This window comes from Tripterygium wilfordii, chromosome 14 (assembly GCF_013401445.1).
Source record: "Tripterygium wilfordii isolate XIE 37 chromosome 14, ASM1340144v1, whole genome shotgun sequence".
Taxonomy (NCBI): Eukaryota; Viridiplantae; Streptophyta; class Magnoliopsida; order Celastrales; family Celastraceae; genus Tripterygium; species Tripterygium wilfordii.
Window position 1 is genome coordinate 534,568 of NC_052245.1, and position 14,107 is coordinate 548,674.

Consider the following 14,107-nt stretch of genomic DNA (forward strand, 5'->3'; position numbering starts at 1 on the left):
GAAGGTGTCGCTTCTCTTTACTGTTTGAAAGATGCCTAATGTTTTTCCAATATATTTGATTGGGAAAGTCCTGAGTAGAGATGCAGAGGCCATTTATGGTTATGGTAGTTGATAGACTGTAGAACAGTAGAAGCTCTCTTTCCCTATTCTGTTTAGCACAAGCAGTATTCTATTATGTCCTTAGTATTTATAGTTCCATTAGATTAGAGCACTTGGTGATATCCCCTTTGAGGCTGTAATGCATTTTCCAATGGTTTACTGCCAGGTGGATTGATGATTGCTTACTTGGCATGATTTACTTACGTGGCACATTCAGGGATGGAGACACGTACTTGCTTGTGGAGAAACCAGAATAATTAATGGCGGAAATGCTTTTTAGGCGATACCACATTACCACTAATCCAACAAAAAGTAATTGGCCATTGTTGACTGTAAGAAGGATACAACACAATCCATGTGAGAAAAATCTAACTAAATAAACAGAGACTGGAAGTAAATCTTTTCTCCACTGGGAACAGCAACATCCGCAGCCTTTTCTAGAACACAATCAATCAATGGCCAGGACTATGAACTCTTAACGCCAACGGCTCCAACAAAATCAGGATCTTGTAATAATAGGCACTACTTAAGGTAAGTAGAGGAAACCCAGAGTAAGACATAAGTTATCAATGAAGTCATCACTTCAAAACTCCTTGGTCCTTTAAGCAATGGGGGAATCACAGATACCATCAAGAAGGTTCCGAAAAGCCATGAGAAAGCAAAACTTGCAGCGCTGCATCAAAGCAACGAACTTTATTATTCAAAACTGCTTAAAAACGAATTGTTTGTGATTTATTTAGCAGGGAAGATTTGAAAATTCATTCAAATAATGAGGAGGCTGTTAAACTATGATCATTTAGCATAGCGACGAAATGATTCATTCCACTATGAAGTCATAGATGCATGTTATGAATGAACAATAAGCTATGAAAACAGTAAAAAATCAAGTATAAGACATCAACTTACCCATAAAGGAAAGCTCGAATTCTGCTCTTCAGTCGATCATATAGGAAATATAAAGTAGCCACCAGTGAAATGGCTACCTGAAGGGTTGGTCCTTCTTCAGTTGGAAAAAGAATAGTGAGAGCACCAAGTACAAGAAATGCAACTGAAGTTTTGATAATGAACTGTGTTGATGGAGATTGAAATCTACTGGCAACAGCCTGCACAACACGGTGCTGAGTTACTGCCCTGACCTTCTTCTTGACATCTATTTTTGGGTTCCTCCTCTCATAAAACTTCTGCATGATTATTTTATCATGGGCAGATTCAATTGCATCGACACTCGGTTTGTGCCCTGCATACCTATTAATAAGGAAACTCCTTGCAGCTTGAATTTCATCTTCAGAAGCCTCCCTGCTTATTCCAAGCCGCTTATATGGGTCCCTTACATTAAGTCGAGGGAAGGCGGCTGAGCCTGCACAGGAATCAAGTAGTATGTATCAGAGAAAATTCAGTTACGCCAATCTATAACAGCATCTAAGAAATCAACTAATCATTTTTTAATGTAACCAATTAATACTAATGACAACAATCATATGTGTTATTTTGTGCTCTTTGAACCATTTGATGGTTGTAGAGTACGGTCTGCTGTGGCCTGTGCATGTAAAAATAAACCATGGTGTTTTGAAAGTAGAGTTGATTCCACCTCAAGCCAACAACATCAGCACTTTACATGGGAAGAAAAGAAGGGGGAAATATCAGCATCTTATCTCTACAACGTAAAACAAGGATGGCCAAGAAGGTTATTGAAACTCTTCCACTCGAAGAAAAGCTCGCAAAATGTTTATGTGGACATCGAGTGTGGGTCTTCAATTGTCATGCCAATTGCCCAATTGAATGAAAATTAGATTTAACAATGAAAATGTTTTCCCTAGAATTAATTTGAATAGTAAAGATCACATGGTACTTTAGTCAGGAAGAGTAAACGTTACCAGTTTCTTCATTTGTCATATCACCACCATACGAGGCGTCCATTGCACAACTGATCAAATGAGTTTGCTTTGGAATGCATCGTTGAAAGGAACCTGCCCAAAAACTTCTGTATATGATTGAATGGGGAAAAAGTCAAGATGCAGATGAGATAATACAAAGATTTATATTCAGATAACAACCATTCAGTACCTTCTAAGACATGGTAACTCGGTCTTTTCTATAAATTTTCCAAAACTACACAACGCCGCAACTTGCTTACACTTTAATCTTTGCCTACCAGGCTCAGGTGTCCAGAGACAACATCTTGAAGGACTACCAGCCAATCCAGACACAGTCATCTCTATTTACCTCGTTAGCGAGAATCACACTAAACGAAGTGCAAGTCGTCTGGAACAAGAAAATAAGATCAGCCTAAATAAGTAGATACTTTGCAGGGCAGAGAATGAGAATAAAAGCATGGTCTGTCAATAAGATCTTAGCTCCTTTGGTGAAAACACAGAGACATTTCAACCTTTTGAAAAACAATCTGACCCAATTTGTTTAATTTACCACAAAGATGTAAGAAATATTAGAATGTTGATAACTTTTTTCTTTTTCCACTTTGCTCTTCCAATCAAACTTAAAAAGGGAACATGCACAGAAAGTATGATTCTTGACGATGTTATCATGTCCAAAGGATTGAAACAAAACATATCTGTCACCTCCATATTTCTCAAAGTTTCTATTGCCATCAATTTAATATAACCTAAATCGGAAAAAATAAAAAACATTCATGGCAGGTAAACATAATGTAAAAGGTAATATCTGAACAAGACGACAATTAACTCAGTCTCTATTGATACACATCTATGAAGATTCATTCACCTATATCATCTATTCAAGCGGTTGACAGTCTCAGTTAAGCAACAACAATAGATATAGAATGGAACTTCAACTAGTATGAAGAAGAGTATGTGATCATTCAATCATATCCGTCTGTTTTTTATTTGCTCCTCCAAAAATTCAAAAGCAACGTTCAATTCCACCTCGAATCCAAATTGATTCAAATCACAATTGACAAAGCTTATCAGCAAATAGTACACCATCAAGGATTTCACGACACCTATCTCACCAGTAAAACAGATATAAGAAAAACTACAAATAATCGAACTGACAATCAAGCTATTTTTCAAGAAACGAAGAGTGAAATATTTAACAAAGAGAAAGGAAAAAAAGAAGAAGAAAGAACCAGACCTGATTGACGAAAGCGAATTTTGCCTCAAATTTCCTCGTTTACTCCAACGGATAGGAGCGAAACCGTGCAAGGGTTTGGACAAAACCCTGCTTATTTCGAGAGAAGGAAATTCTCGAATGCTCGTCAATATCTACGTTTTGTTAAAATAAATCCTATTATACCCTCACAAGATTTCAACTCCGTTGTAGTCTAGTTGGTAAGGATACTCGGCTCTCACCCGAGAGACCCGGGTTCAAGTCCCGGCAACGGAATATTTGTCTTTTTCAAATTTTTTTATTTTTAATTGTAATTTGGAAGATAAAATTATGCTGTTAATTCTTAGTGGACTTTTCTTAAATGAAATACTTCTAAATCTCAATCAGTCACATGAATCCATGAAAATTATTCCAAGGACCAGGAAACTCTGCATTTCTCGTAAATTCAATTCTAAATCTCAATCAGTCACATGAATCCATAAAAATTATTCCAAGGACCAGGAAACTCTGCATTTCCCGTAAATTCAATTCTAAATCTCAATCAGTCACATGAATCCATGAAAATTATTCCAAGGACCAGGAAACTCTGCATTTCCCGTAAATTCAATTCAATCACTCGTCTCTAGCTCTAAACTATGGAATACAGTTTGTGCAGTTTCTCTTTATTCTTATTCAGGACAGGCATACTCTCTGCAGCCAAACAGGTTTTACTTAAATTTTCCATGTTCTTAAGCAGGTTTTATATTTGGAAATGTCCTCTCCCTTTATAAAGACTGCCATTTGCATGCCATCACTGATAGCTCGGTGGAGCTTGACAGCCCAGAAGAGATGGAGCTTACTTGAGGAAACTGGCTCCTTCTTTGTCAACAGAAAGGTCACTGGGTCAGATGCTCTCCACTTGGGCAGGGCATGGCCCCATGGGGTACTTTCTCTAGGGTACATGGACAAGATCATCACCCCACGAGGATGGTATGATTGGGGAGACAAAAACAGGCAAATGTACGTCTCATTCATGCGGGCATTCACTCAATGCAGGACGGTTTTCTATGGACAGTACAAGTGCATAAGACCAGGCACAGAGATGGGTGGGCGTGTATCATGTTCAAGGGAACTTACTGAGGAAGAGGCCGAACCATTTACTTCAAACAGTTTCATTGACGGTGGTCAATGTAAATGGCTCCCTGAATCCTCACAGTTACACAGCCCGCACTACCCATCATAAAATAAACGCAAATCTATGTCTCTTGAAAAAAATTACAATTAGCATCAATTCTGACTAGTTGCATTCATGGTTAACGAGAATATTTACAGAGTCAAAAAATATAGCAACGGTAAATGTCTATTTAGACAGAGACTCACGCACTGCGAGAGCAGAAAAATATGATGAGAAATTTCGTATCAATGTAGCGGCAAGAAAGCAACATGCTGTATCAAGTATACAGGAGTCAAATGGAAACACAGTTCGGGAACTCCAGTAAATATTATATAGGATATATTGATATTGCAAGCTACAATAACCCAAACTGTACAGAATATATACATAAATGTACAATTATCATTGATTCGACCGTGATTAGGTCCACAGGCAGTAGCTGCTGATTCACAACAACTGTAGTGTATACAAATCCATTTGCTCCTGACATGGAAGCAACATGCAGCTGAGGAAACCTAAAAAGACATCAAAATTGGGCAAAAATCAAATGCAACCATTTACTTTTATGTAATGGAAACTCTCTACACATTTCAATACAATCAAAAGACAAAGCACCAGGTGAATGATTCCACCACTTGAACTTACCGGATGATAATTATCACGACTGGAAAAGAGTTACAGTTGCAACATACCCATTCTTCATTACCTGCTCAAACCAAAGAAAACTGCATTATTGATACTCGTCACGAACATAAATGGACTCAAAATCAGTAAAATTAGTGTTGCATCTAATTGACGTAAATAAATGCATCAAGCGAGAGCTCGAGGGTAAATACACAGAAAGGAAAATAAGTCTATTAACCTACCTCAAATGCAATATTTTGATAACCATAGACAAAAGTAGATCCAAAGGGATTGTTCATAGAACCTTGTGTCTGGATAGCAGCTCGGCCACAGTCCCCAAGAATCTCCTACAGTGGTAAAAAATTCTTCAATGTTACAGACAAGGTTTCCCATAAAGGACAACAAAAGAAGGTACCAAGCTGATGCTCAAGGGTGACTAAGTTATACACATAGCGCTTAAAGAGAAAACAGATCAAGATAATCAGTGGAAAAGAACAATCTATGCTTATTTGAACCATAAACACGATCCGTGCTGAAGTCATCAAATTCATAATTCAAAATAAAATTTTAAACATGTAGGTAGTGAAAATCTCACCTTTACTTGCTCCCACTTTGAGCTCGGAGTGATCTTATTCTTAAAATTATTTACTTCCTCAACTGCAGACAGAAATGAGGAACAAATTATCAATTTCTGCTTAACAATTTCAACCAAATCCTTTGTCAAACAGAAGGACAACTTGCCGTCAGAGCCATGGATGACAAAATTGCATTTTATGTACGAGTTGAAGTCCGCGTGACCAGGATAATTAGTATGCAAAACAAACTTCTTGATTTTATGAGTCTGCAAAACCGAAATAACAATACCAACAACAATATTATGAAAGTGATACACTCCTTAACAACAACAACAACAACAACAAAAAGAAGGGAGGCAGAAGATATTGGAATACCTGCCCATCAAATAAGATATCAAGCCCACGAGTAAAGTAATTGTAAAAGTAATCACCACAAAGAGTTGTCTTTGGCCGAGGGTCTGAAGCAGAGTGAATAACCATTTGGTCTACCTGTAAAGCTTAAAAAGATCATTATACTCATAGAATGTGTAGTTCAAGCCAAAAGAAGAAAACAGAAAACACTCATAAACACCAACATAAAACAACAAGCACAATCATAAATTAACGACGCCCAAAGCTGATCAATAACCAGGGGATAGACAAGTGTCCGAAACAATAGCCTTAGAAAGTAGTTACATTGGTAAAACTGCATCAACTCTTGAAAAAAGTTTAATGCAGTCATATCAGGATTCAGTTCAATGGGCCAACACACTCACATTTCCATCCCCAATTCTTTTTCATTTGAGATTTTATCTTATAAAGAAAATATTGAGCTTGGCTACGCGTGGTCATACACAAAATAACAAAAATGATAACCGAATTCCATATTTAGTTCTCTGATTATAAATCTCCTTATGAATATAGCTAGTCACAAAAGTCTCATCATCCTTTTCCAACTCAGCAGTACCTGCTTTTGATGGATTCCACAAGGACGGCCTAGTTCAGTCCACACATCCTGTAGCAAGCATTAGAATGTCATTGAAGAAAGGGAATACCATATGTCCTTGCATCAGATAAATACAACAATCGCAAAAAAAAAATAATATAACAAGCAAAAAGAAAAAAATTCATGTGCCACAAACAAAAAAATGGAATTCAACCACAGTCAACCAATAATTCACCTGTGGAGAAGCACCAAATGGAATATGCTGGCCCCCAACCGAAAAATATATTTCCTCACCAAGCTGAAGAATAAATATGAAATTGCATTAGATTTATAACTATAATCACAAGGATCAGACAATAAAAGTAACCAATAATCTACTACTGAAGCATCTGTGAAGCAAGCAGAGAGCTAAATAAAGCCATCCATATGAACCTATTTATAGAGTGGGCATTACACCCTACCAGGCCTAATTTGGAAAGAGATCATACCTCAACATGCACCTCCTCCATGTAAAAGCTTCCAGAAGGTAATGGAGGAGCAGTTGCCTTATCCATTGAGGACCCAACACCGACCTTTTTGTCTGTTGAGCTATCATATATAGAGACACGACAAGTAACAGGAGTAGTTCCATCCGGAAACTCTAGAGGTAGTTCCGCTATTAAAAGATGAAGGAGGGTATTAACAGCTTTTTATCCCGAGAGCAGAGGAGAATACGAACAAAAGAAACAGGAAGGAAAAAAAAGGGAAAAGTAAAATATACATTCACTAACTCAAATAGGATACCTTCTCCGTCATGGCAGCAATCTTTATACTGGCTGGGTATTGGAAATGCAAAGGATAGCCCCTGCATAGTGCAGATATAAACAGATCCCAGCTTACAATGCGAACACATTTAGAGTAAGACAAATAGACACTTATGCATTCACAGCACATACTGGATAGAATAGATGGTAGACACCTCTGTCTTTGTCATAACTTCCAGGAAATGTTGGTCCAAAAAGTGCATATACAGCTACAAAAGTAGCAAGAGTGGATGGGCCCCTAAATAAGGAAAGGGATTAATACAAATAATAAAGTTCAAAAACAAAAAGAAAAACATAGAACAAACATTCAGGGTAACCCACCCAATGAGGGAAGTGGCGTAGCGCATTTGGAGCCGTTTGATATCATATATTTCGATAAGTCGTAGTCTCTACAATAAAATTCGAGTTACTGAATTGAATATTAAGCACTCCTTAGCATAAAGAGATTAACAAAGTTACATCACCAAATTGATTTGGCACAAAAATTAAATCTTTGTTCATAGCCAGCATAAAGAAGTGGATGCCTTCCTTAAAATTTGGTGAGCAAAACATAGCAAGATAGTAAACAAGTCTCAAAGACCAGAGAAACCATACAATATAAAATGCTATGAGATTGAAGCAACTTGATATCTGATGCAATACCCAGCAAACAGTACAAGCAACAGATAGATAATGATCTAACACATTAATGATCACAGATTAATCAAGTCATGTTCTGGAAAGATTAAAAATAGTATTGAGAAAGAGTACCTGGGACCAAGGATCGAAACGAAGATGAAAACCATGATCCGGAAAGCTTATAACGATATCCAGTTTAAGAGGTTCCTGCATAGTGGAATACATATTTGTCAGAGGTTAATGTTCATGCAACAACAATAACAAAACTCACATGGTCTTCAACATATGGCTGCTCAGTCCAGTAGTAGCATTGAATGTTATACCCAATTCAAGGACAGATATCAACAATTTAGCACTAGGAAGTAAATATTAGTTTGCAATTTACATTGCAAGAATCCTACCCCAATGCAATCAGGTGAACCAATAGACCGAACTATTACGAACCTCGTCAAAGTACTTCACGTGGACAACATCATAGATATCGGGCTGCTGCTCTATTTGAGCAAATGCTTCGCATATTGGCATCCCTAAACAGGTAACCAAGTAAACGATCGACGAAGTTAAAGCGCCATAAATAGAACAAACATGATTAGAAGTCCACAACTAACGTTAATAAGTCGAAATCAAACTGAATTTCCAAATCGAAATACGCTCCAGAGTTCAAATCAATCCCAACCAGATGACATTACGAAAAACGTGATAACCAGTGACGGAAATAATCCAAATTGCTCTCCGATAACATTTATCCGAATCAAATCGGGTGGCAAATAAAAAAAGATCGATCCAAACGCCGTTTTTACACAATTCAGTTCGACGAATACAAAAGAAAGAGTACGAGGTTATCAATTGAATTTGGAAACAGAAATTACCAAGAGAGAAGGGACCGATGCCGGTTCCTGGACGGAGATCGAGCACGATTGCACCCATGGCCGTGCCTTCGCAGCGTCGGCGGGGTCGTTGGAGGTGGTGGTGTTGCTGCTGATGCATCATATCTTCCGATGTGGGAACTTTTAATTTTCTCTTCCGTTACTTTCGCGGCGTGCGTACTGATGATTGTTTCAAGACTTTTATACCAAGTTGTGATCCACACGGATGGTTTTTTTTACGAAACCCCGGCACCGCACGAAACGTACAAAAGCCGCCAGTCAGCCTGGCTGAGTGGCTGAACCGCGCCTAATTGGCGTCAATTGCATATGCCCACATTCGGTGATTCCTAGCCCAATGGGCTTTATTTGTTTATCATGTCCAAGCCCACCGATTAGAATCAGAATCCATTGAACCTAATTAATTAAAAAAAATAAAGTGAAGTAACTACACGAGTGAGATGCATTGGGTCACCGACTCACCGTCCAATGCTTGTTGAACTTGAGACAACAAAAAGGAAAGAGGATAAATAGAGAACTAGAGAAGAGATATACAAAGATTGTAGTTTGGGCCGTATTTGCCTACCCCACAAATCACGGTGGAGAAAAATGGTTGTTGGACAGGTGGGCCGGTCAACAATTGACGAAGGCCCCTATTCAACCACCCAATAAATGTGGTTTTAGTCTGTTCCTTGTTACTCACCGTCCACTAACCACGTGGTGCTCCGGATGAAAAGAGCGGAAGACTAAAGAGCGGAAGAGATTAAGGAATTGCCGCGTTTGACTAATCCCCTTCAGGTAGTCTGTAGTGTTTTTTCTTTCGGCTGTCGTCCATTACGGAAGTAAAAGTGGTCAAGCAAACAGTGCCTTGTCACATCCTCATTTCTCTGTCTCAGTCCATTTCAATATGTGCCTACTACCATTTTCTCATACGACCTTTCAATATCGGAAATTAGGGGTTTTCAATCCCAAATTTTGACGAATTTTGAGTTTCTCAATCTCAATTCACCATGGAACAGCAAAAAGAGGAAGCGGTGGTGAATTCGGAGATGTACAGGTCTCGGGGTTTTGATGATTCTGCTCAAGGAGTTGAGTTAATGAGCGTCGATCAATGCGAGAGTATGCGTGAAATGGACGATTCACACCTCGTCGGAGCCCCAGTGAACCTTGCTGTAGATGCCAAGGTGTTGGCAAGACAAGAAGTGCCGGTGCAGATGGTGCTGGCTCTTGAGGCGGTTAGGAGTGCGGCGGCGAGGAACTCGGAGGAGAGTATGAGGAAGCCTCGATGGGTCCGGCCTCCGAGAAGTCAAAGAAGGTCGACGCAAGCTCAGCCTCCTCCTAGGAGGAGGAGAGATGAAGAAGATGTTTGCTTTATCTGCTTTGATGGTGGCAGTCTCGTGCTATGCGATCGTCGGTAAGTTGCTGTGCTGAATTGGTTAATTATAACTTTGATGTAATTGAGCCAATTACGATTTTCATCTCTGGTGCAACCTGGAGTTGAACTTCATCCTCTTGAACTATTGGACATCACTTGGTGGAATTGAATATTGATTCACATGTCCGAAACTAACTGGCAACCAATGCATGATTCATTGATTTGGGTTTATATAGTATATTAATTTACTAATTTAATATGTGATCGCCTAATTAATTATCTGCATTTTGTAATATGTTAGGGGCTGCCCAAAGGCATACCATCCGGCTTGTATTAAGCGGGATGAGTCATTCTTTCGATCAAAGGCTAAATGGAACTGTGGTATGTTGTAGTGCACAAACTTCTTATAGTATTTCTATTAATTTATACATTATGGTGCCTCTATTTGATACTTTTTAAAGAATGTAGAACTGCTTATTAATTTAGTTAATAACCAAACAAGCCAAGTTGATCGCACAGTTGTAAGCTTCTTGTGGCGTGACTGGCGTTGATGAGGTTTCAGTTTCGAATGTTATCCTTTTTGATTCATCTTTGTGTAATCATTTCACAGTAGCCTTAGCAATGATGCTGCTGTTTTTCAAGTTCAAACAACCAAGATTTTCATTTTGTTGATATCTATGTGATTACTCTTGCTGCTTCAACTTTTTACTTGGATTCTTGTTTCGTCTAGTAACTTCGGTTGGTCAATGGTCGGTCTTTTTTACGAGTTGTTTCTGTTGTTTTTTTAATTAATTTATTTTGTAAGGTTTTTTTTTTTTAAATTCTTAATTTGTTACATTATTTATTCTCAGGTTGGCACATATGTAACAGCTGTCAAAAGGCTTCCCATTATATGTGTTATACTTGCACATTTTCACTGTGCAAAGTATGCACAAAAGATGCTGATTACTTCTGTGTGAGAGGGAACAAAGGATTTTGTGGAACATGCATGCGAACTGTGATGCTGATTGAAAATATTCCGATAGGAATTAGGGAAGCGGTATGTCTAAATCTGTTTATTGAGCTTTCATTTTGTGAATTTTTCTTCCTTTCCCCTTCATAAATTTATTTAGTCATCATGATTTTAGCTTTATCGGCATTTTGACTTTGAAAAGGACCATAGGTCATCTATACAAGAGCTGATACCATTGAATGACATTTAATATACTACGGTTCCCTTTATCATTATTATTTGCTATCTTGGTTCTTTTTCCTTTTGCCAGTCATTAAGACTTGAATCCTTGCTTCCGTGAAGCCAATTTTTATTGATCCTCTTTTTTTCCATCCTCTATGTTTAAAGTGCAATTCTTTTAAACATCGGGGGATTACTCAATTCACTACTAGTTTTGTTTGTTTACCATCACTTGGAGCCATGTTTATCTGTTTTTTTCCACATGTTACTTCTGCAGGTTCAAGTGGATTTTGATGACAAAGGTAGCTGGGAGTATCTCTTCAAGGTTTACTGGATTTATCTAAAACAGAAGCTATCTTTGACTTCAGAGGAGTTGACTAAGGCTAAAAATTCGTGGAAGGCAGTTGTAGCATTGCCACCTAAGGTAGAATCTCGAGGTGGATTTTGTAATAACAATGATAAAAGAGTTTGTAGTTTGGAAAACTCCTGTAGAAATCTGGAGGCAAACAATTCTAAGAGAAGAAACAGGAAGGATCTATCAACAGCGACAGAGCTTTTAATTCACGACTTTGAAACAGAGAGATTGTGGCATTATCAGGACCCGGCTGGAAATATTCAGGGGCCATTTTCCATGTTGCAGCTGCATAAATGGAGTACTACTGGGCACTTTCCTTCGGATTTGAGAGTGTGGAGGATAAATGAGAAGCAGGAAGGCTCTATACTGTTATCTGATGCATTGGATGGGCAGCATTCTAAAACATCTGTTTTGATTTGTAACAACCCCTTATTACCTGTGGATGTAAGAGTTCCATCTGATGGTGCACATAAAATCGTGGATGCTCAGAGGATTGAGAGCTCAGATGCAAGTTGGGTAGATGATAAAATATTTGAGGTGACTTGGAACTCAATGCAGAATGACACAAGCATTCATAACAATAGTGATAATGAATCTGTCCGGAGCAATAAATGGGGCTCCCATTCTTCAAGTTGGACTAGACATGCACATCCTGTCATTTGTAATCAACAGACCGAAGGCTCCTTAAAGGGCTCGGACTTGTCAAAAGATATTGAATCTAGGGCTGACCAGCCTCAATCACGTACCACACCTCCTGAGGAGGTTCGCTTAACACCATCTCTTCAAGTAAGGGAAGGTTGTGAGGATGAAAAATGGAATGCTAGTCAGAGTGACGAAACTATAAATCCACCTAAAACCACTGGCAATCAAAGCAGTGTTGCAGATGGCAATTGGAAACAAGAGCAAGGTGAGAGCTACTCAGGCCAAGCTTCTTCTGGGCAAGGTCTGGGGCCTCCTCCCATCAACAGTTCTTTAAATGGACGGGTTTCTGACTCTGGTATGGTTTCTTTGACCATGTCTATAGAAAGACCACAGCAGAAACAGGAAATTTATTTCCCTGATTTGCCTAGTCCCACACCAAAGCGCAGTGAAGGAGGGTTGGAAGGTCAGACTACTGAAAACAAACAATCCATGTCCTTGAGTGTCCCTGTCCTGGATTCTGGCTTAGTTGGAGTGCTACTTCCAGTCTATTAGGTGGTGAATTGCAGCTCCCAAAAGTTCCTGGTGATGGCTTTGGTAGTTCTCAAACAAAATCTTATATTGACGAATGGGGTTCCAATCTTGTGTCTTCATCTTCTTTAAGACCAGTTGAAGTGGCCAGTGATTATGCTGCTACTCCAACTTCTGGAAGCAGTCAATCAACACATTCTTCTGCAGTCCACCTGGCTGATGGGTCTAGTTGGCAGGCATTTGTTCCTGAACCTACCGAGTTCTGCTCTTTACCCGATGAATCTGTTTCGGATCTGCTGGCCGAAGTTGAAGCAATGGAAGCTCTTGGCTGTTTGGGTTCCTTACTTCAAGTATAGAGGCACTGAAAATGATTGCTTTAGTCCTGTAGAAGGACTTTAGCCCGGTTCCTGAACCAGGAAAAAGTGATGCTCTGAATTTGACTGGCGATCTGTAAATTCCTTCTCATGGCACTGTGGCAGATGAATCACTTGGGATATCTGAGACTTTCACCCCCACTGGTGATTTTCAGATGCCCTCTCATTCAACAGTAACGAATGAATCACTTGGAGTATCTCAAATTGACACTCTCGATCCTCAAAAAAGGTCTGATGGACATCCTTCCCCAAATACCGAAGTGCAGGGAGATGCAAAACCAAGTGATGCCTCATTTAACCAATGGGAAGTGGGAGCAGATGTGAAACATAATCCTGTGCCATCCACGTCAGAAGTTAGCAAGGGAACGATCCTTGGGAGCACAAGTTCATGCTGGGGAGGACAAGCTCAAGGAAATGCAAACGTTGGTTTGGGGATCAGTCAGGGGACTGGATATCAGACAATGATGCGAACTCAGCCACTTCTACTGGGAATGCAAGCTGTTGTGATAACTAGTCAAGTCATGCCACAGAGCGATTGTCCGGCCAAAGAGACCACAACTATTTTCATAACATGGATTCAGTATTTGGTAAGGCTAAGAATTTTTGGAACAGGCAGGCAGCACACAGTGGTGTAAATGGAGGAGTCTCATTCAAGAACGGAGCATCGAGTAGTTATCGGCACCCATGAGTTTGACACTAAACATGCAATTGTGTGCAATTTATTTTTGCAATTATTCTTTGTATCAGGAAGTTTACTATTGTTATCAATTCGGATTGAATCTGGAGAATTAGTTGAACCATAAATACACTTTTGTTTCCGTTGATGGACTTCCCAGAATCGCACAGTGCAGAGTCTATATGTTTGGTTGTTTTTTGGCACAAACTTGAGTGTCATTGTTAAAACATGAGATACAATGG

General features: G+C 39.1%; 2 protein-coding genes, 1 non-coding gene and 1 pseudogene across 6 annotated transcripts; 2 read left to right on the forward strand and 2 right to left on the reverse strand.

The window, feature by feature from the left end:
• Window positions 1-356: 356 nt before the first annotated feature.
• On the reverse strand, window positions 357-3,349 carry LOC120015052 (protein CHAPERONE-LIKE PROTEIN OF POR1, chloroplastic). Of its 4 annotated transcripts, none has more exons than XM_038867249.1 (5): window positions 3,208-3,349; window positions 2,164-2,361; window positions 1,974-2,077; window positions 1,006-1,456; window positions 357-772 (listed from the first exon to the last, which is right to left on the reverse strand). In XM_038867249.1, the coding sequence occupies exons 2-5, from the start codon at window positions 2,310-2,312 to the stop codon at window positions 622-624; spliced, it is 855 nt and encodes a 284-aa protein (XP_038723177.1). In that variant the 5' UTR covers window positions 2,313-2,361; window positions 3,208-3,349; the 3' UTR covers window positions 357-621. The 4 variants fall into 4 exon arrangements, with proteins under 4 accessions (XP_038723177.1, XP_038723176.1, XP_038723179.1 ...); XM_038867248.1 differs by having other exon boundaries at window positions 1,974-2,080; XM_038867251.1 differs by lacking the exon at window positions 2,164-2,361 and having other exon boundaries at window positions 1,974-2,066; window positions 3,208-3,242.
• Window positions 3,350-3,386: 37 nt separating this feature from the next.
• Window positions 3,387-3,459, forward strand: TRNAE-CUC. Its single transcript has one exon. It is a non-coding gene; the product is annotated as a tRNA-Glu (tRNA).
• A 1,091-nt stretch (window positions 3,460-4,550) lies between these two features.
• Window positions 4,551-9,049, reverse strand: LOC120014413 (UPF0183 protein At3g51130-like). The gene is made up of 15 exons (XM_038866361.1): window positions 8,751-9,049; window positions 8,326-8,408; window positions 8,014-8,088; window positions 7,585-7,652; window positions 7,396-7,501; window positions 7,244-7,304; window positions 6,949-7,115; window positions 6,696-6,758; window positions 6,482-6,529; window positions 5,911-6,024; window positions 5,702-5,801; window positions 5,556-5,617; window positions 5,203-5,307; window positions 4,982-5,042; window positions 4,551-4,851 (listed from the first exon to the last, which is right to left on the reverse strand). Exons 1-14 carry the CDS (start codon window positions 8,869-8,871, stop codon window positions 4,995-4,997), a joined length of 1,221 nt encoding a protein of 406 aa, XP_038722289.1. The 5' UTR covers window positions 8,872-9,049; the 3' UTR covers window positions 4,551-4,851; window positions 4,982-4,994.
• A 413-nt stretch (window positions 9,050-9,462) lies between these two features.
• Window positions 9,463-14,027, forward strand: LOC120015028 (annotated as a pseudogene).
• The last annotated feature ends 80 nt before the right edge of the window (window positions 14,028-14,107 follow it).

Coding starts and splice junctions, on each gene's coding strand:
- LOC120014413 (XM_038866361.1), bottom strand. CDS start 8,871: ATGATGCATCAGCAGCAACACCACCACCTCCAACGACCCCGCCGACGC. Junction 7,653..8,013: donor GTTTCGATCCTTGGTCCCAG/GTACTCTTTCTC, acceptor ATTTTATTGTAG/AGACTACGACTTATCGAAAT. Junction 5,308..5,555: donor CAAAGTGGGAGCAAGTAAAG/GTGAGATTTTCA, acceptor TTACCACTGTAG/GAGATTCTTGGGGACTGTGG.
- LOC120015052 (XM_038867248.1), bottom strand. CDS start 2,312: ATGACTGTGTCTGGATTGGCTGGTAGTCCTTCAAGATGTTGTCTCTGG. Junction 1,457..1,973: donor TATGACAAATGAAGAAACTG/GTAACGTTTACT, acceptor ATTCCTGTGCAG/GCTCAGCCGCCTTCCCTCGA. Junction 773..1,005: donor ATTCGAGCTTTCCTTTATGG/GTAAGTTGATGT, acceptor GCTTTGATGCAG/CGCTGCAAGTTTTGCTTTCT.